At 31.3% G+C, this 22,623-nt stretch overlaps 3 protein-coding genes across 3 annotated transcripts; 1 reads left to right on the top strand and 2 right to left on the bottom strand.

The window, feature by feature from the left end:
• The first annotated feature begins 5,778 nt into the window (after positions 1–5,778).
• Positions 5,779–7,402, top strand: LOC112706085 (E3 ubiquitin-protein ligase RING1-like). The gene is made up of 3 exons (XM_029288305.2): positions 5,779–6,879; positions 6,961–7,082; positions 7,158–7,402. Exons 1-2 carry the CDS (start codon positions 5,979–5,981, stop codon positions 6,993–6,995), a joined length of 936 nt encoding a protein of 311 aa, XP_029144138.1. The 5' UTR covers positions 5,779–5,978; the 3' UTR covers positions 6,996–7,082; positions 7,158–7,402.
• A 168-nt stretch (positions 7,403–7,570) lies between these two features.
• Positions 7,571–12,874, bottom strand: LOC112706084 (uncharacterized). Its single transcript, XM_025757179.3, has 12 exons — positions 12,763–12,874; positions 12,427–12,486; positions 12,268–12,321; positions 11,068–11,128; positions 10,887–10,963; positions 10,330–10,379; positions 9,862–9,944; positions 9,566–9,636; positions 9,296–9,455; positions 8,288–8,430; positions 8,105–8,203; positions 7,571–7,947 (listed from the first exon to the last, which is right to left on the bottom strand). Exons 1-12 carry the CDS (start codon positions 12,799–12,801, stop codon positions 7,876–7,878), a joined length of 969 nt encoding a protein of 322 aa, XP_025612964.1. The 5' UTR covers positions 12,802–12,874; the 3' UTR covers positions 7,571–7,875.
• A 3,263-nt stretch (positions 12,875–16,137) lies between these two features.
• On the bottom strand, positions 16,138–17,188 carry LOC112706083 (uncharacterized). Its single transcript, XM_025757178.3, has one exon. It carries the CDS (start codon positions 17,055–17,057, stop codon positions 16,341–16,343), a length of 717 nt encoding a protein of 238 aa, XP_025612963.1. The 5' UTR covers positions 17,058–17,188; the 3' UTR covers positions 16,138–16,340.
• Positions 17,189–22,623: the final 5,435 nt, after the last annotated feature.

The raw sequence follows: 22,623 nt of genomic DNA, 5'->3' as shown, positions 1-22,623 counted from the left end.
TGGATCAGATCCGATCTATGAATATATTTAATAATTTCTGAATAAAATAATTTTTTATTGCTCATATTATTCCCAGTTCAACAGGTTAAGGAAATGAGTTGCTACATATACAGAATGAAATTTAAATTTTGACACTTATTTAAACAAATGAGTGAGTTAATGATCCGACAATCTCATGTTGGTTTATAGAATAAAATAGTTGTATACTATCAACAATAATAGAAAGGGAAGTTCTACCGTGCTTTAGAACGTTTTCAGCATAGTATGCTGATTTTGCGTGGCCATATAAAAGATTGAGATGTGGAGTGAGAATGATTGTGAGATAAAACAGGAAAAGCATCCCGTTCTACAAGAGTAATTATGGGTAATAGTTAATTTTATAATTAATTGATAAGATAATTTAAAAATTAAGAATAAAAAATATTTAAAAACAAATATAAAAATTTTATAAGTTATTTAAATTTTAGAATGTATAAAATTTATAAATTTAAATTAAATAAAATATTTTAAAAAAATTTAATTGTTCTATTGATTTTTATGGTTTTACAAAATTTTTAATTTGGTTCATATATATATTTTTTTAATTAGGTCTCTGTACCAAATTTTTTTCTTAATTAGGTCTCTTTTAGTAGTAATTGGCTTAATTTTATAGAAACCTAACTAAAAAGGAAATTGGTGCAAGGACCTAAATAAAAGAAAAAAAAGTGTAGGGACCAATTAAAAAAAATTGGTGCAAGGAATTGATTAAAAAAAAAAGTACATGGACCTAATTAAAAATTTTGCAAAACTATAGAGACCAACACAGTAATTAAACCTAAAAACATTTATTATATTATTATTATGTATAACAAAATTAAGATAAATATTTATAAAGTAGTTATTATAAATTATATTCAAAGTATTTTTTTATCTTCATGCATAATTTTAAATTTTATATTTAATTTATTAAATTATCTTTAATTTTATTACTTTTTCAAAATGATTAATTTATACTTTTATTATATTCATGTTTTATCGATTTTTAGCAAATCGAAAGTGGTTCGATATCTAATTATCTGAGTTCGATATCTAATTCATGTTTTATTATATTAATGTTTTATTGATATTTAATTATGTCCTTTTACTTTTTTTTCTTTTAATTAAGTCTTTGCACCATTTTTTAAATTGAGTTCATACATTTTTTTCTTTTATTTGGGTTCATATACCATTTTTTTAGTTGAGTTCCTATAAAATTAAGCCAATTACTACTATGATGAACTTAATTGAAAAAAAAATTATGTAGAAACCTAATTGAAAAAAAATATAAAAACCTAATTAAAAATTTTGTGAAACTATAAAGACAAATAAAATAATTAAACCTTTTTTAATATTTTATTTAATTTAAATTTATAAATTTTATACATTCTAAAATTTAAATAACTTATAAAATTTTTATATTTATTTTTAAATATTTTTTATTCTTAATTTTTGAATTATCGTATTAACTAATTATAAAACTAACTACCACGCCTAATTAATTTTGCAGAATGGAATGCTTCTCCTATTCTGTTTCACAACCATTCTCACTTTACATGTCCATCTTTCATATTGCCACACAAAGTCAGCGTACTATGCTAAAAACGTTGGTAAACATGATAAAATTTTTCAGAAATAGAATAGTGAAAAACCAAACATTTACAGGGAATCATCATTAATGGGGTTTAATTAACTAGAATACATGTTAATGTTATTGTTAATAAAATAAATAAACAATAAACACATTAACGGGGTTAAGTGTTTAACTAAGTAAGATACATGTTAGCAATTAGTAATTTTTTTAAAATGTTATTATTTTAATAAATGAATAATATATACATTAATTTTTTTCTAAAAAAACTTTTTTAATTAGTAACATTAACATAACCCTTATTAATGAGGTACTGTTTTACAATTTTATCTATTTACGTTGAAAGATATTTACACTTTTGAATTTTTATATATAAAAATCAAATTGATAATGAATATCTAAATAAATGCAAAAGAAAAAATTATATATGTTCACACTTTGAAATTGGAACCTGTTTGTTTTGACATGCTAAAGTGATAATGTATATTTAGTAAGGATTTATCTATCTTATATTCTAAGAAGACATTTATCTATTTAGAGATTTAAATTCGTAATTTTTAGACGAATATAAAAAAATTATGTCATTTGAACTATAACTTATTGACTTCTAAAAACACATGTAAAGATTATATATTAAAAAGTTTTTATTAAAAATATAAAAAAAATTTTAACTTTTCAATGTATTTATTTTATATTTATTAAATAAAAAATTTAAAATTTTCTATTAATAGTAAATTTATTAAAAAATATATTAGCTAAACCCGTTTCATAATAGGCAACTAAAAAAAGCATATACAAAGTGACGTTTGAAAATTTGAAACTGAACAAGATCAAAGCTTTATTAATTGTCCTTAATTCAAAGTAGCTAAGAGGGATGACAAAAACAAAGATGTAAACTCAAAACCTTAAATTAAAGTCATGATGCCATGAATTGAACCTTATACATAAAATGTCTTTTGACTCTTTTCCTATATGTATGTTACAATATTTGGAGGGTCATTATCCTACTTACAGTGACTAATAACCACATTCATCAATGTGGTAAGAGAATGAACCACTTGTAGGGTTATGAAGTGGGTGGGTCAATTCACCTAATCCAATCGACTTTCTTGACTTTCTACACCTACTTGATAGTTAATTTATAGCTGGATAATGTTGTCATCAGGGTTAATCAATGTGGTTAGCAAAATATAAAATAAATACACACACACAAGTCTTCAACCTTGGTTTAATTAATGTGGTTCTCCACTTGATATTTTACCTCTACCTTTTTATAACCCAAAATACAAAATATTAGCGGATTTTGGAGCTTGGACTTGATAATAACATTGTGTGTTATATTGAAAAGAATGTCACACATCCATAAATTGGTTTGATTAATTCAAAGCTAAAATTTAAGGGGGGAAAAGAAATTGCGTTGAGGTCAAATATGGTCGGTGAGTTCGAAATTGCACTTTTGGAATTTCCTTTTCTTGAGAGTGGAAATATTTGAATACCTACGAGCCATGATCAATTCAACAATAATGCTTTGCTTTACATGGTCCCAAATTTAAACATATTATTATTATTCCATTCACAGTGTGAAGGTTAGAGGCTAGAGGAGCCTTTTAGGTCAGAAGAACGAATAAATTATAAAATTTTTATGTAATTTTTAATTCAAACCTTGATCATTATTATATTCTTGTTTTACTTGGAATATAATATATTATGATTTCAAATGTTAATATTAGGTCTCTTAGGAAGACTTGGCTTTTACAAACTATTACCTTTGGCTCCAAATTATTTGAATAATTATTAAAGCAATAATTATTAATTATTGACAAAGAGAATGGAAGTGAAAATTTTGTACTTTTATATAATCTATCCATTTCTACAATGAAAACTATTTGAAAGTTTATATTTCGTTTTTCTTTTATACTACTAATAATTGCATTTTTTTTAAAGCAAAACTAAAAAATAAAATGAAAATGTATGTATTGTTGTCATGATTATAAAGAGTATCAAATTACTCGGTAGCATTGACAAAGAACGAGGAAGCTTCTAAGAACTTAATGTTGTCAGTAGTGTACTATTTTCTTCGGTTCTTTTATCTTATTTCCTCTTAAATTGTACAATTGTAAAAAGTACCGCGTATACAAATGATGAAGAGATTGTTGACCAGCCAAATATCATTGAGTATGCTACAATTTAATAGTTTACTAACAACAAGAAACTATGATTATTTTTGTAAAATATGAAAAGTTGTGATTAAATTAATAAATAGTAAATACTCAAATTGCTATTAAATATTCCCCATCAAACGGAAAGAAAAAGAAGAGAGTTGCCAGACCTAAATACATAAACCAAAAAGATTTTTTTTATATATATATTTTCAGTATGTATGTAAGATTTTTCTTTTTTTAATTAATTTTATATTTTCTTTTTTATACATTTGAATCTGATCACACATGTCATTATGTTTTATTATCCATTTTCACTTTATACTGTTCATACAGTTGTAATTAATTAGTCATTTTAATATATATACTAGAATAAAAATTAGAATAAAAATTAGTTTAACTTGTTAATTATTTAATATGTGATTGTAATTAATTATAGTAAAAATATATAAGAGATAATTAACTAACATTTTTTTAGAATAAAATAAACTCTTCTCATTTTTTGAAATAATTTTGAAATGAATAAAAAATTGAAAAAAATATATTAGATAATTACTTTTTATGTATCTTATGTACTCTTACTATATCATTATACTTACATATTAAACAATTAATAAATTAAACGAATTTCTATTCTAATTGATATAAAATAATTAATTAATTATAATTAAGTTTATATTTATTACTAATGAAAAATAATCCAGATAATAAATAAGTCACTACTATAATTAATATAAAAATCATAAAGCTGAGGATAGACAATACGTAGAAATATTTCTGTAATATCCAAGAGGATAGACATTCCCTTCAACTTGGAAGATGTTGGATGAAGCATCAGAAAATACATAACTGCTGGGGAAAATCTAACGTTAATAAAATTATAGATCATAGATTCTAACACCAAAAAAGATAACTAATATAGAAAAGTGTTGAAGTAGATTCACTGTTTTTCTATGTACCAGCAAAATAATTTACCACCCATACATTTAGGAACATAATTCTGTTGAATGCTAGAAAAAAAAAATTAAACAATTATTTTTTGTATATTTTATATATGTTCTTGTTATACTTAATTATAGTCATATATTAAATAACTAACCAATTAAATAAATTTTTATTCTAATTGACATATGCTAAATTGACTAATTAATTACAATTGAATTTATATTTATTATTAAAAAATAATCTATTTTATCATATGTCAATTAGAATAAAAATTAATTTAAACATAATACAATATATTATGTTATGTATCATAAGTTAATGTAAATGAAATTATAGATAAGAAATTCCATCTCTAAACAAAATTTTGATAGAGAAAAGTGTTGAAGTAGAAAAATTTAGGTGGTTATTTTTTATTTACTCTTATTATAATTAATTATAATTATATATTAAATAATTAATAAAGTAAATTAATTTTTATTCTAATTAACATATACTAAAATAACTAATTAATTAAAATTGAGTCTATATTTACTATTAATAAAAAAATTATCTAAATAATAATATAGTTACAATTATATGAATACAGAATACTAATTCATATTTGGGTAAGAAATAACACATTTACAATCTTGTAATTGTGTGATTCACAATTTATAACCACGTATAAATTTTTAATTCAACTATTTGGTTTGCTTAAAAAAAAATTTAAATTCTTCAATTTATTTATTTATTATTGTTGGTCAACCTTATTATGGTTTCCGCATTTTGAGTATTCTCTTCGTTATTGCATAACTTTCTTTGGATTTTTAATAGTAACACAACATGGGCCTAAAAATACATGACTAAATTGATACAGGCCAAGCCCGATATATATTGGGCCTCTACACCGATGCAAATGATAACCAAGTGGCATGGAGTAGGTGTTAACCCTACAACTTTTCATGACAAAAAAGTAAAAACAAAAAACCTCTACAACTCAAAAAGCAAGTTGATGCGATTGTGGTTGACTTAACCCATGAACATAGTCTAACCAACATTGTGGATGAAAGGCAACAAAATTTAGAAGCAAAGTAATTCCATTTGAAATGAAAAGCGTTTTTGGTTAATATAAGTGAATGCGAAAATCCAAAACACTAGTTATCCTTTTCCCACCATCACAAGAAACAGGGGCAGCATCAAAATTAGAAAACCCATAAGTCATGCATCCTCATAAACACAAATATAAAACATAGTTCCATGCATGCATACCAAAACAAACCATCATAATAATGTCTCTGAGTCCACCAAGAGAAAGAAGCAACAACAATAACAATGGATTCCAACTATACTGGTGCTTCCAGTGCAACCGCATGGTGCGAGCCGCACACGATAACAACCCATCCTGTCCACGCTGCTTTGGCCAATTCATCCAAGAAATCAACATGCCAACCCCAAGACTCTTTCTCGATTTTACCCCTAACACTAACGACCCTTCTCCACAGCCCCGTCTTCTAGAAGCTCTCTCCCTCATGCTCGATCCCGCCTTCCAACAACCCCGTCGCCGCCCCCGCATCCGCATCCGCCGCCGCCAACCTTCCGACACATCCGACCCCCACCCTACAACTCGTCCCCGAACCTGGATCATCGTCCATCCCATCGGTGCTTCCCCCGAGGAGCTCGAAGCCATGGTTCCGCCGCCGCGCCGCGACCGTCCGGTGGTGCCGATCGGGGTGGACTCCAGGGACTACTTCCTTGGTCCGGGACTGAACGAACTGATCGAGCAGATTACCGAGAATGATAGGCCGGGTCCGGCGCCGGCGGCGGAGAGAGCGATCAGAGGGATACCGAGGGTGAAGATAGAAGCACAGCATCTGAAAGAGAATTCTCAGTGTCCGGTTTGTCAGGAAGAGTTTGAGGTTGGTGAAGAAGTGAGGGAGCTTCCATGTAAGCATGTTTATCACTCTGATTGCATTGTTCCGTGGCTGAGGCTTCATAATTCTTGCCCCGTTTGCCGCCATGAGGTGCCCGATGGTGATGATGATGATGAATGTGTTGCTGAGGGGAGGTTTCAGAGGTGCTTGAGGTGGACGAGGGTTTCTTCTCTTTGGCCATTTCATCACCACCGTCGACGTGTTCATCCTGCTGATCAAGGACCAGGAGAGAATAATAACGCTACTGCTTCTCTCAGGGGTGATTAATTCAAATTAAACTCAATTAATCCTTGTGTTTATTTTTCCACCAACTCAGATTGTGTTTGCACTCGTCTTTCAGCACCTAATCCAAGACGCTCTTGCACCATTCTTTAACTAAAAGCTCAGGTGCTGAATTCAGTTGTAATTTATTGGCAGCTCTGTCATCGCAGTTTAGGCAACTTGTCATGCTGTAATTAAGTTGTAAGTTACTATCACATATTCATGCTGCATTCTTTGCTTGCTTTACCAACTTTTTAATAAAAATGCATTTCGCAGGAGCATCTTGAACTTGCACTTCAGACGAGTTAAAATTGTCTTCGAGTTTTCACTTTTCAATCATGTTAAAACTGGAGTTCATCTTCACAATATGCAAAGTTGGAGAACAGTGTAAGCCGTCGTGAAAAAGGGCACTTCTCCCTCATTCCATGGATGTGGCATTTGTTTGTTATTCTTTTAGCATATAAAATGTATATAGTTTAATACAGTTAATTAATGAATGGCTAGTGTACATGTTACTGCAATATAAGATGCCATGTCGTATCACAATGTTACTTTGGTTATCGCGTTATATCTATATGCTGTAATTATTATGTTATTAACAATAATTGGATTACTATAAAATTCATTCACTGAATGAGGTGAAATCAACATTAAACATAAAAGTCATGCGTATACTCATGAGATAAAAGTTTCTATGAAAAGCCATCTCGTCACATTTCTTGATAAACTGGGACTTTAAAAATATGAAGAAATTTTTAATGAGTAACAACTCTCTCTGGATGACCTGCTCCAGTGCCTATTTCTTTTTTTTTTTTCTTTTGTCTTTTAAGCCATTAAATTAGTTTTCAAATCCTCTTTTCAGGACCAAATTTCTCTCTCTATGAACGATGAATCAATAATGCAAGGTGAAGTCATAAAACGAACACTGAATAACTGGAGCTATAATATGGTCCCTTGGTTTAACCTCCATAGCTGCAAAATTTAACATCGAGATTCAAAAGCCCCTGCGCTGATGTTGAGTACCAGCATGGAACCCTTCTGTGTATGCGGTGTTCTTAAATATCATCTGTGTGCAATTAACAATAATCTAGTTATTAGAAAGAAATTGCATATCAATAGAAGATTTTTACCTATTGCAACTGCAAGGAACCCATTCCCTAATTTTATTGCTAAGGAAAAAAAAAATAAGGATTAAATACTAACCGGCATCACCAAATACTTACAGCAAGGTTTTTGAAATCTGAGCTCAGGTTTTTCTGTAAATTGTCGGATACCACGGTACCAAGCTGCTCTCCATGTTGCTTTATATTTCCTTCATTGATCTGTATAATCAAGATTGTTCATCATGATTTCGGGATAGAATAATAAGTTCTAATTTGAAAAGAAAGCTTTAATTTTAGCTTTACCTGCAAAAGCACTAATTCAGATGTTTTTTGCAAAATCTCCTCAACGAATTGCCCAACATTAGCTGAGGAGCTTGATAAACGTTCATTTTTTACTGGTGCCCCCTTTGCATTTTTCTCACTAACAGCTGGCTTGACAGCTTTGCCTGCATTAGAAAGATGAAGGATCCACTTCACTATTCACTTCACTAGCTCTAAGCCAAGAACATGGCTTCTGCCACCCTCATAAAACTGATTAGTGAATGCGCTAAACTATTGCCAACTCTATTTAGTTCGAGATAGGAAAATACATAAGCACAAGTTAACGATCCGTATTGTAGTAGTCGACAGCCAGCAAGTCAGCACTAGTCACCCGTGTAAGACTCTTGGTTCTTAATAATGCAAAAACAGGCAGTACATTAGTTTTGCCTAGATATGGGTAAACAAAAGCAAGCTACTTTTTCCATGGATATAATTAAGAGTAAATGTCCTTTCCGGTCCCTAATCATTTGTCCGATGAACTTTCCACCCCTTAAGAAATCTAAAAACCCAAATCGGTCCTTATCTACTTTGATATATGTACGTTCCAGTCCCTGGTTAGGGACCAGAAAGGACATTACCAAGGACCGGAAAGGCATTTACTCAAAGTTGATAGGGACTGAAATGTACATATTTCAAAGTAGATAGGGACCGATTGGGTTTTTAGATTTCTTAAGGGATGGGAAGTCCATCGGACAAATGGTTAGGGACCGGAAAGGACATTTACTCTATAATTAATAACTGATACAATAGATCAATTTGCAAATTGCCTCAGTCAAAGATGGAAGGATAAATGGTAGGTCCTACTACATTTTTGGGTCACCGTGGTATCAAGTTCAAATTTAAAAAATCCTCAAGTAGTCAAGTAATGATGTTTCTGGGTTACAATTATAAAGATTGACAAAAGGAAAGGAAGAAATAGAAAGGACAAAATGGAATATAGTTGTTTATCAGTTATGGACACAGTGATAAAATTGTTACTAGAATTTTTACCTGAAACTGTCTTGGAACTGTTATCCACAGAAACAAGGTTTCCGTCCTTAGGAACTTGTGAAGAAGGTTGCTTTTCTGGCTGATCAGGCAAAACTATTGAACCGGATGGAACTAGAGCAGCAAGATCAGGTGGTTGATCTTTCCCCACTGGAGGATTGGCCTGCAATGGGATTCAGAAGATATATAAGTTTATTGATAATTTTTTTAGGGGGGGTTGTTGATTTAATGAGGAGAAATAAGCTACAAGACATGTCCTGAATATTAACTCACCTCCAAATCAACATATGAGGGATTTCTTCCTATTGATTTAAGAAATTTGTCAAGACCACTTGCATTTAGAGCTGCAATTTAAAGAATCAGACTTTATACTGTAACCACAGCAATGCATAATGGATCCAACAAAGGACCTATTAACTTCTGTCTTACGTCAAATTAGACAGGAGAAAGATAGAGACTGGGGTTTAAAAGAAAAACATAAATCTTAGTTTTCTAAAGGTTTCAAATAGTAAGAAAGCATAAGAGGTTGCCCTAAGGAAACTAGTTATACTTTTTCACATAAGACTTACATATGGACATGTCATTTGACAATGGGTGGAAGAAGCAATGCGTCTGTGCCTTGAATCCTTGATCCAATAAAAGTGAAACATCTCTTCAGAAAGGGGAAAAAAATGAATATAAATTAGTTCCCTGGAGATAAGTTTGCTAAACAACTCAGTAAAATGTAAAAATTGAAGAAGCACAAACATAAACACCAGTAACTAGTAAGCTTTTCTTAAAACAAAGAAGGAAGTTTAGAAGGAAACTAAAAGTAGATAGTAGGTAGGAAGTCTAAAACAAAAACTGCAGGAAATACAGAAATCAATGGATTTCCAAACAAATTATCTTCTTTCTGAAAATGGGGAAAATTTTACAAAAAAAATAAAAAGCCCTCTGAATAAAGGTATAGCAATTAAATTAATGTATTTTTGCAAGCAATTCTAAGAGAAAATACAGATAACCCAAAGTGAGCAAACAGAATAAAAACAAAAACATACCGTGCTGATTCATTCACTAATGCAAATGGAGTAACACAACCCAGAGACACCTAGTTAGATAAGGGCCAAAAAAGGGTCGTCAGTTTAGATAATAATTTCAACCAAGTCATTTTTCACAAAATTATCTTAAATGATATAATCTTTGCTACGTATAGATATTAATATTATATGATTAAAAATTATAATAATCAAAATATCGGTGCAAAAAGTAAAAGCAAAAAGAGAGCATTTAACGATAATAAGGTTCTAAGTCTATATATTATTCATTAGAATGAGAGAAAGTTCTTATAACAGATTGGATTGATCCATGGAACAGATAAACTGTATTTAACAAATGACCCCCACCAACTCAATCAATGAATGAATCAACATGAATTGGTTCCCTCATGGACTATATAATGCATACCAGAAAGTATAACACATAACAAGACAAATCTCACAACCTAAGCGTAGTTTTTTTTTTGGTAATAATCAACTCATCTTTCTAAACAAGATAAACAAAGAGAAAAGGAAAATGAAGATGATATCAACAAAAAGTATGGAATAATTACACAAACCTGAAGTATTTCACCCAAAGCCTCTTCAGGTGCCATTCTAAGACCCCCTTTTCCTAAACCAAGCCGCTGAGATAGCACTGCTCAGCTTCAAAGCAACAAGTAACTCATGAATACACATCAAAGTAAGGCAAAAGCAAAGCAAGTGAACCAATTCCTCTCAAATTTACAAAGTCATATATACCTTTAAGATCTACCTTGGTATCAGCTAAAGCAGAAACGATATAAAATCTGTTTTTCTTGTCCTGTTTGGTAAGTATACTAGTTAGAGAGGGCAATCAATTGTAAATAAATTAATTGTTTGCTCAAGTAGGTGCACAAAAACCACAAATAAATTAATTCATATTATGCAATAAATATGCATAATAACAAGTTATCCATGTTTGCTTCAACCATTTTTTCCTCTTTAGGCCACTAAATAAACTGCATTAATTCATTAGTATCTTTTCATCAAAACCTGTATATGCACTGATGTTATATTTTTCCCTCACGAGAATAGGGTGTGTTAACTCTTGGAGCAACCAAACGAACAACCCCCCCCCCAACAAAAAAAAAATAAAACACAGGCCAAAATATACATCTCTGATCTGACATGAAGCATTTATATATGTAGCCCCGAAATCCCAATCACTCAGTTTTATTCTGACACTAAAAGATCTTTAATTTCTTTCTTGTATCTTCCATACTTAATAAGTTCCTCCTTTCCCTAAGACCTCCTTTCTGTTATTAGTCAAGAATGTGAAACCTATACGATAACAGGCTATCAGTGTCCATAGATGAGTTATATTTCAATGCTGAAAATAGTAGAATCAACAATAGGGAGAGGATAGGAAGGAGGAACTATGATGCTGATGACACAGTAGTGTACAAATCCAAGAACCTTGAGGCTGAAAGGAGGAGGAGGCAGAAGCTCAGTAACAGGCTCTTGATGCTGCGCTCCTTAGTCCCCATCACAAATGCAACCACCTTAACCTTCACTTTCAATTTAATTTAATTTCTCATATCACTCTTCAATTACCAAATGATTTTTTTTGTAATTCAGTGCTCATTATGAACCTTGGTTTTGATTTCTTCAGATGAACAAAGCAACCATAATTGAGGATGCCATCAGTTACATTAAGAACCTTAAAGACAGTTGACAAGTCTCACCCGAGAGCATCAGGAAATAGAAGCAACACCAGAGACAGTTGTAGAACCAAAGACTAATGAGACTGGCAATAGTGAAGCCATGAAAGAATGGGAGATAAAGGTTAACCTTAGCATTTTCCAATTAGCAATTTGATTTCCCTCATTTATAACTACAATTATAATAATGCTCCTTTATAACTAAATACTAAGACATAATCAATAAAGCAATGGTAAACAAAAACATAATGTAGTATACCTTCAAAAACAAATTTTTACTCAATCCTCCCCCCAAATGTCCAACATACTTTGCCTGGAAGAAAACAACAGCTAAATCAGAAAAAAGAAAAATGATTAAAAAAGAAAAAGAATGCAATATAGTGAGTAAAGCAAAGTATATTCTTGAACAGTGTTGGACCTGAGCCTCAACAGTCAAAACAACAGGATGCTCGTAACGAGAAAACTCGATCTGAAGTTCCTGAAAAAAAGCATTAATATAAAGCTCATCAATCACTAGTCCTATTCAAGAACACAAAAACTCACATCTCAAGTAAAAAAACGGTGGCAATTATAGTAAATTTGCAACTGTGATAACTGAAATTTAGTGTTCTGAGAAATTCGATTATCAGGAATAGTAACAAAGAAACAGCTACAAAAATAATTAAGCAAGTAGAATGAAAAGTTACGATTACAACAAAGAGTACAGAATAGTGAAGAGTGAAAGTAGAAACGATAAATTGAGAAGATGAAGAACCTGTAAACGAGAAAGGAGTTGTTGCTTTGAAAGAGGCATGGCGAAGGGAAAAAAGGAAGCGTTTGCAGATTGAAAGATTGCAGCTGCTCAGTAAGGGAAGGAAGAAGCCGATGATGACTCAGCAAGAAAATACCTTCTTTATGGGCCTGGGTTTTTGTGGGCCTGTCCATCTGAGTTTTCCTCAGCCCAACATTCCTGACGATAGAAACAAGTTGTTAGAGCCCAAGATTGAGCTTGGGTCAGTAGGCCCAAACAATTGGTGTATGGTTGTTTGACAAAAACAAAGACCTCTTTCACAAAAAGAAAAACGAAAACTGTATTCCAAACAATTAACTTGGATTGGTCGAGTAATCCCACCTTATGCATACAATAACTCATTGGTCAATTACAAATTCTTAACTGAAGTTCAGATTCGCGACAGATTAATTCTTATCCTATCAGACTAAAAAATACCGTGAACAATTAAAAAAAATTGTATTCCAAACTTTTTTCAATCTCCTTTATTATATATATATATATATATATAAGGGTATTTTAGAGATAGAAAGCATAAACTCTTTCTAATCCATTTTATTTACTGTATATATTATCGACCACTTGTCCTTTTCATACAAAATTTTCAAAAAGTTGAATATTTTTCTTATGAAAAAATGTATTTTTTATATTTTTTTGGTTTTTTCTTTAAGCCAACTTTTCCAAGATATACGGCATATTTGTGACAATTATTATATGTTATATATTTGTTATTAGAGGATTAATATCTAATTACTTGTAATTGTGTTAGCAATTATTTTTATTGTTGTTGTTAATGGCAAAATAAAATACCACTAATTTTTTTTCTTGTAACAATAAAAACTCTAATGGCCTCATCTAAGCTTTTGTCATGTTTTGATTTATTATTAATTTAATAACCTCATACTTAATACAAAAATGTCACTTTCAAAGTATTGATAGAATATAGCAAGCATTATTCTGTGTCTGCCTTAGATACATTCACTACATATATGCAAAATATTCTGTATCTAAAAATTGTTTTAATTTGCATTATTGCAAGGACATCCATGCTAAATAAATCAAAATAGAAGAGGCCCTCATCATGGCACTGAGTATACTATTAATAATAATTGCTTAATTGATTGAGATCTTGCTCCATTATTAGTTAATCACATTTTCACTAAATGATGTCTTAATAAGGCCAAGCATGGATATTAATCTCATGTTTGATGTTGGATCTGGACTACCATACCACTCCTTTTCCCTTTTAGTAGGCAATTATTCTTTGTCACAATCAGAAATGAGTGATCCCACATGAAATTCCTTAGACAATTGTTGTTTCTATAATTCTATGTATGGCTTCTCTAAATGAGACACATAATCTCTTTGCCAAATGCCCTTTTTTTTGTCAATAGAATAATGTGGCGCAGCAGCTATATAATATAACTACGTACTCTCTTCATTTTCTTAATTTTGATTGGACATAATTGATGTCAAATTCATTCAAACTTTGTTTAAAATACATTAAATGTGACTGAACCATGTAATAGATAACATTATTAGTAATAACAAGCCTAATTATTACTAATAATGCATGGCCTTGCTGAATATATATGTAGTAGTTCATGTTACTTTGAATATGACAAAAAATTTGGCACCCTAGACTTAGTAGTAAAGTATTATAATAATTCCAAAGAGGACTGATATGCATAAAATTCCCCAACTTTGGTTGGGTACTTCATTAAGCAAGGCAATCCCTTGAAGCAAAAACACTAATAATTTATTAAACATACTATAATCTAGGATTGATTTACACTTTGAACTCACATGCTTGTGGCCAAAACAGGAACTCTCATTTCACATGCCATGTCTCAAAATACTACATTTCCATTGTCCTCTAGTTACATCAATTTCATGTGCATAGAATTAATAAGAACAAACTAAGCTACTAAATAAAATTAGTTCCATATAGGAACATAATGCAATGTAGGTCCAAGAATCCCATGATTGAAACTATTTAGTAAAAGGAATTAAAAAGGGTAGATACATTATATATCTTGAACAAGCAAAATACCAAAAGCAAAAGCTTTTATTATGCACATTGTGTTTCTTATTGAGAGTAGCTAGATGCAATGTAAAAGGAACAATTTTGAGAATGGGATCCCATGATGGTGCCTTATTTAGCCCATTTGTTTTTTTTTTATTTTTTTTCCACAAAGAGGACATGTCATGTGTGCTAATATTGGCCTTGACCCTATATGGTTCTAATACACATGATCATGGTTCAAAAAAGTTGGCCAAAAGCGTCAAAGATTGTCTACCATTCTTATTATTATGTTAAAAGAAGACCATGTTCATGTTGCATATAATATTGTTATCAAAAGAGTTGCTTGCATCAAAAGTCATCACTAAATCAAATGTTTCTTTTTTCCTAGATTTTTTTTTTGTTTTCCACGATATCCCCTAACCCGAAAGGCTAAGAACTAATCTGTCATGGTACTGAGCTAGATTTTTTTTTTGTTTTCCACGATATCCCTAACCCGAAAGGTTAAGAACTAATCTGTCGTGGTACTGAGCTTCATTTAAAGGTTTGTCGCTGGCCAATGAATTGTTGCATGCACAAGGCGGGATTCGAACCCCAACACTTACTTAAGCTGACTAGTAAGCTATTCACTAGACCAACCCAACTTAGTTTTTTTCCTCCTATATATATATATATATATATATATATATATATATATATATATATATATATATATATATATATATATATATATATATAGGCAAACAAAGTAAGCCAAAATAGAAAAATCCTAGTTTAAATTTGTAATCATACACGATTGGATTACCTTAATATATATTTTTGAAAATTGAACATATTTTATTTTTAATTTCCTAGTCATGACCTAAAACTCTGGGAGGGTATCTAATCTATTATTATTCTTTTACACAAAATGGAAACTAGTATGGATTTATTCCCATCTAAGTTTCTAAGAGAAGTATGAGGGTATAGAATACCAAACTTACACATGGCAACAATAATGAAATATAGACAGTGCTCTGAAAAAACCAACACTTTCCAATGGTTTCAAGTTACCAAGCTGATTAATTATATTATTTGTTCCCTCTTGTCTGAGTGAATTGAAAAAAAGAAAAGGCATCTTTGGCACTTTCTCATGCAATAAAGGGCTTCCCAAATGATCCTCATATAATAATAATGCAGTGAAAGGAATGACTTATAAGTGAGGATATTAATGTTTTCTGTTAATTACTATCCCTTTATTCCATTACACATGGAATAATATTGACATTGTATAACAAGCTTTGCATCAATGTCACATACATAAATAAATTTCGGAATGCAGAAAAGAGAGGCCAAAATGAAGATATAAATAAATATATATATCTCTCTATGAATTTCTTCTTCTAATGTAACATAGCATAAGGTATACAAAGTTTTTTATTTTTATGTAGCATCAGAGAGTAACATCTTGTTGAAGTTGTACCACTGAAGACAAATGAATATAACAAAAAAGTAGAAAAATGAATAAAGAAAGAATGAATTTGATGATGATGAGTTCTGTCTAACAGAAACTCCACAAACGAATGTCACTTTCTTCTTCATAAAGATCACCAAGAAGCTGAGATGAATCAAGGTCAAAGAAACCACTCAGCATCTGATCAAGAGCATCATCAAAGGTGTTGTACCAAGGCTCTTCCATCATAGCCATGGATTCATCACAGCTAGTAGTAGTAGTAGTTGAAGACATGATGAGTGATGCTGCATCTACAACATCATCATCAGTAGTTTGTTCAGAGGGAGATGAAACCATTGATGGTGATGACACCAATGATGATGATGAAGAAGAAGAAGATGATGATGAAGGTGTTGTAGCATTAGCATTGTTGCTGATGTCATCAACAAAGGTGCAATTAGCAGCAGCAGCAGCAGCAACTCTTTGAATTGATTTTGGAGACATAGTAGCAGATGAAGAAGAAGAAGAAGAAGAAGAAGAAGAATCTTGATTATGAGGGATGATGTTAATGTAAGTAGAAGAAGTTAATGGGAAATTGAGATTTGCAGAAGAGCCTTTAAGACAGAGAAGTGCAGCATCATAGGCTCTAGCAGCAGCTTCTGCAGTTGAATATGAACCTAACCATATTCTTGTTTTCTGATTTGGTGCTCTAATCTCTGAAACCCATGATCCCCAACTCCTCATTCTCACTCCCTTGTACTTCTTCTGCTTATTATTATTCTTCATTGCTGTCTCTCTTTGGATCTTCTCTTCTGCCTTAACCATGATGATACTTTGATTCTGTTCTTCACTGATCACACTACTAGCTTTGTGAGAAAAATTCAAGAATAATGAATGAGATTGAAGCAAACTGATCTCATTTGTGGCCAAGTAGAGAAGACTATTTATAGGTACAAGCTTGTGTCTCAAGCTATTACAAGATTGACAGATAGCTTTGCTTCTTCAATTTTATTTATTATATTAAGCATTTCTGAAATTACCCTTTTCTCCTTACTGAACTTTCCTAATTCTAACCAATTTTTTTCTACAGAGCTATTAAATCTTGTCAAGATTATTATTATTATTATTTCTACTTATATATTTAGAAGGAGTAGTATTATTATATTTTGTGATGATGTATGCTGATACATTCACATTAATATATGTTATCTATCTTGAGTAGCTAGTAGCTATTTGGGGAAGGTGATACTTATATTATACAAATTAAATACAATAATGTATTTATGTACGTAGAGAGAGAAACATAGGATTCTTTGAAAGTTAAGGCAGGTTCCAGGATCTGCATATATATGAATTTATTTGGGTAATTATGTTAAGCAGAAAATTTTGGAAGGTGGAAATAGTAAATTACTATTATGGTCATGGATCCATTTGCCTATGCAATCACACACAGCTGTTGCTTCTCTGTACTCATCTCCAAAACCGCGTTTCATGGACCCTCTCATCTTTTTTCCTCATCCTCGTTGCAACTTTCTATGTTATCATTTTATTTTTATTAATAAAATAACTTCAAATTAATCTCTCAAAATTATTAGAACCATATCCAAGAATTAAAAACTTACACATATATATAACATTTTTATTAACTATCCCTAAACTTACACATCATCTAATTAATAATGTTATATATGGACTTAAATAATTAATATACAAGTTTGAAAAAACGAACACGTATAATATTTGAATTTAATTTTGATATATTATCAGAATAAAATAATTTTATACGTGTATTCAATTACATAATATTATATTAATAAAAAATTAAAAATAACTATTTTTTATATTAATTACATAAATAATCATCTAAAAAGAAGATGTAATTGCCCCGGTATATGAAATTCAGTTTAATTAAAATAATTAGTCAAATGAAAGGCTCAAATTCTCAAGGGAACCATAAAAAAAGTAGCTACCACCTGTGTAACTTGACTTTTGCACTCTTTGGTTGTCCCTCCTATTTGTACTACTACTAACTCCTTTCGGTTGTTAAGGTTTTTAATGGAATCTCCGCTGGTACGGTCTCAAAGCTAGATTACTATATAGCTTGCTTTTAATTAGTTTTTGGTTTTTACAATGGAGGAAAAAAATTTGCCAGCAAAGCTCACATGTTTATGTTGGATGATAAGTTCGCAAAACCAAGTCAAGGCTGAATTTTCACACATTCAAAGGCTTTTCCTTCCCTTATTCTTTGTTTCTTATTAATCTCTCTGTGTGAATTGAATTATATTAATATTAAATCTTCACTTTAACATTGTGATATGCAAATACTTCAAAAAAAAAAAAAATCAGTGTGTACATTGTACAACAAGCATGCACACATAGAAGAGCGAGTTTTGTCAAGTTTGGAGTGCCATGTGAATTATGGCCCTATAAAATCTAATAAAAAAAAATTGTTATTTAAAATAAAAAAGAAAAACCACTGAAAAAATGTACTTCAGGAGAGAAATGCACAAAGGAAAAAGCCTAGGTAAGAAGCCAGTTTCTTTTTACTGGAACCAAAATGAGACTTACAAAAATAAAACTCAACTAATTTAATTATTCTATCCATTATATATATTGTCTTAGCGAAATTATGTGATAATATCTGTTAACTAATTTTTCATCATTATTAACAACTGAACAACTAATTCTTCTAAAATTGCAAGTGTGTAATCAACTTGCTAACTAATCTAACTACTTGTGTAATAGTCTTTCTCAATTTAGAATTAAGAGAATCAACCATTTCAAACTTGCTATAACATCTCCCAAAAATACTTGGAGCTAGAGTCTTTGTAAGTATGTCTGCAATTTGGTTTGAAGTTGAAATGGAGAGCAATTTGGTAACTTTTTCTTGCTATTTATCCCTCACTGCATGACAATTCATCTCTATATGCCTTATTCTCTCATGAAAGACTGGGTTTGCTGTAATGTGCAATGCTGATTGACTATCGCAATATATGGCTATTGGCTTCTCCAACTTCACTTTCAAGTCTTGCAAGATGTAGGTCAGCCATTGAGCTTCTCTAGTCACCATTGTTGATGCCCTATACTTTACTTCGCATAATAAACTTGCAACTGTATTTTGTTTCTTACTCTTTCAAGATACAATTGAAGTTTCTAGAAAAAAGCAATACCCAGATCTTGATCTTCTACTATCTGGACATATCCCCCAATCACTATCTGAATATTCTTTTGGCTCTAAGTCTGAATAAGCTGAAAACATCAACCCAAATGCTGGTGCTTCCTTGAGGTACTTTAATACTCTAATGGCAACCTCAGAATGTTTATCTGTGGCAAAATCCAAGAATTAACTGAGTTTTTCGGTTTGGTGTTGGTCAAGTACAACAACTTTTCAACTAACTTCTTGTATTTTAAAGTTGAGCTTAACGGAGTTCCAGAATTCTTTGACAATGAAACTATGTAATCCATAGGTGTTGCAACTATTTTAGCTATTTGCTATTTGCTTCCTTAAGTGTTTTAAAGCCCACACAGTTGCAGCACAACACAGCACCACGCTTCTCTTTGTTGTTACGTCTGGTCCATGACGACTTAACCTGAATAGCAAATCCAACCTCCTTAGCATAGCTATTATAATAGTTGTAAGCATCATCATAAGTATCAAACTCCATACCCACAACTGGTGGAGGGTAGCCTTTCCCTTGAGATTCTCAACCATAACCATCAACAACTGTTGTTTCATCCCTCCCATTCTCATGTTCACTTCCATCAATCTCAAATAACTGACCGCAGTCATTCATAAGAATGTTTTGCTCATCCGCAACCTTAAGCAGCCGATCACTGTTTGGAGATCCATCATCTATCTGAAAAAAATCAAACATAATTATATAAACTGTCAAATTCAAAATAAGATATACCAAACTTTAGTATCCATTCAAATTGAGAACATCATAGAGAGCCAAGCTCGATATCCAGAAACCCTAAAATCTCCATGAACACACAAGAATTTTTCATACACAAAAGCATGATCTATTTAATGATTCATAATCCACTAATAAATGTGATTCCAAAGCTACCAGCAGAAATCTGAAGCCACGGGAACAAAAACAAGGATCGATTCATCATTCTTTTTTACTTTTCAATAGTGAAAACAAGACAGTTAATTGAGTTAAGTAGGAAGTAGCTAACAAGAAACTGTTTTGGCTTCGAGTAACCCATATTCTTTGAGGAGGTTGATGTAGTATTTTCGCTGACATACAGTGATGCCCCTCTTGCATTGAGTCACCTCTAACCCCAAGAAGAAATAAATCTCTCCCAGGTCCTTGATGCTAAATAGCTCATGCAAGTGTTGTTTGATGAATTCAATATTTCCTAAATCTGTTCATGTCAAATTATCAACATAAACTAAAATAATAATGAATCCTCCCTTCAAATCTTTACTAAACAAGCTGTAATCATTCATGGATTGTTGAAAAACAACTGCTCTCAAAGCATTATACAACTTTAAATTTCATTTTCTGCTAGCCTGTTTTAGGCCATAAAAAGATTGTCCATCCTACATATCATGTTTGGTGAGGGAACAGTCAATCCGGGTGGAGGTTTTAAGTAAACTTCCTCCATCACCATGTAAGAAGGCAGTAGTTACATCTAGTTGATGTAAGTGCCAATTCTACACAGCTGCAATGGATAGCACAATCTGCAATGTACTCATCTTCACTACTGGACTATAGATTTTGAAATAGTCAACACCAGCAGTTTGTGTAAAGCCTTGTGCCACTAACCTGGCCTTATACCATTCAATGCTGTCATCAGAATTCATTTTGAGTTTGAACACCTATTTGTAGCCAACTGCCTTCTTTCCATCAGGGAGAGAAGTCAAAGTCCAAGTCTTATTTTCTTTCAACGCAAAAAGTTCAACCTCAATTGCCTCTTGCCAACATAGATCACTGATGGTCTCAGCATAGCATTGTGGTTCTTTAATGGGATTTGGTAATAGAGAGTTTGTAGAGTGTTGAGTTTGTATATTATTTGAAGTTGAGACTCTTACTCACAAAAGAAAATAGTTGACTCTTCAAAAAAAATTTTCAAAAATTTCAGGATAAAATTCTTGTAAAATTCTAGGATTGAATTGAAGATTATTAGTGTAATTGTGACTTGTATTTGATGCAGCGGCCATACAATGATGATTTGTTAAATATGTTGGTTTTCTCCTTATCCTATTTGATTGTCTAATTTCTAGATGTTGATGTGTTTGTGTTGGTGCATTATGTATGATTGTGTCATTTTCAATAGTTTCATGAGATGATGTATGCAATGAATCATTGAGTGAACTAGATGAATGCAGACTTGGTCCATTTGAACGGTTTAAGGGGGCTTATGGTGCATGTGATGAATCAAAGAATGGATCTTCAAAATTTTATAGTTATACTTGGTGCCTGATTTTGTGTTCTTGTGTCAGATACTTGGTATTTGCCATTGTCAAAATGTAATGCAAAGAAAAATTCATGCTCATAGAAGTATATATCTCTGGATAGGAATATATTCCTTACAGTTAAATCATACAAGATGTAACCCTTAACTCCACTTTTATATCCTAGAAACACACACTTCTTTGCTCTTCTATCTAATTTGGATCTGTGAGCATTCAATGTTGAGACATAAACCAAGCACCCAAATACCTTCAAATAATCCAATTGTGGTAGTTTTCCTTTAAAATTTGATAAGGTGAAATATTTTACAGCAATGCACTTGAGATTCTATTGATCAAATAAATCGTATGTGCTGCTACAAAATTCCAAAACCTTTTTAACAAGTTAGAGTGAAGCATTAATACTCTTGTGACAGCTAAAGATATATTGATGTTGCTTTTCTATAATGTCATTTTGTTGAGGAGTCTCAACGTAAGAAGTTTGATGCAAAATTCTTTTTGAAGCAAAAAATTTTAAAAGCTTAAATTTAGGTTCATTGTCTGACCTAATGCATTTTATTCTTGTATCAAATTGTGTCTCAATCATGTTTACAAAATTCTGAATTAAAATCCTAGTTTCACTCTTAGTCTTCATAAAGAACAACCAAGTGAACCTACTTTTATCTTCAACTACTGTAAAAAAATATCTATGACTTGATAGAGATATTGTACCTATGGATCCCCATATATCCATGTGCACTATGTCAAATAATTTTTCAAATTTTGAAAGTCTCATTGAAAATAGTAATCATTTTTGTTTGACATAATGACATGGATCACAAGGTTTATTGCAATTTGTGATTTTTAGGGATTCATAGTCCCTTTTCATTATATTTATTCTTTCATTTGGCAAGTGCCCAAGTTTGAGATGCCATAGAGTGCTCTCAGCAGTTTGTAAGTCTTGTGAGATGTGTGTTGTGAGTGCAAATG

Source organism: Arachis hypogaea, chromosome 8, assembly GCF_003086295.3.
Source record: "Arachis hypogaea cultivar Tifrunner chromosome 8, arahy.Tifrunner.gnm2.J5K5, whole genome shotgun sequence".
NCBI classification, from domain to species: Eukaryota; Viridiplantae; Streptophyta; class Magnoliopsida; order Fabales; family Fabaceae; genus Arachis; species Arachis hypogaea.
This window is presented reverse-complemented; position numbering and strand designations above follow the sequence as displayed.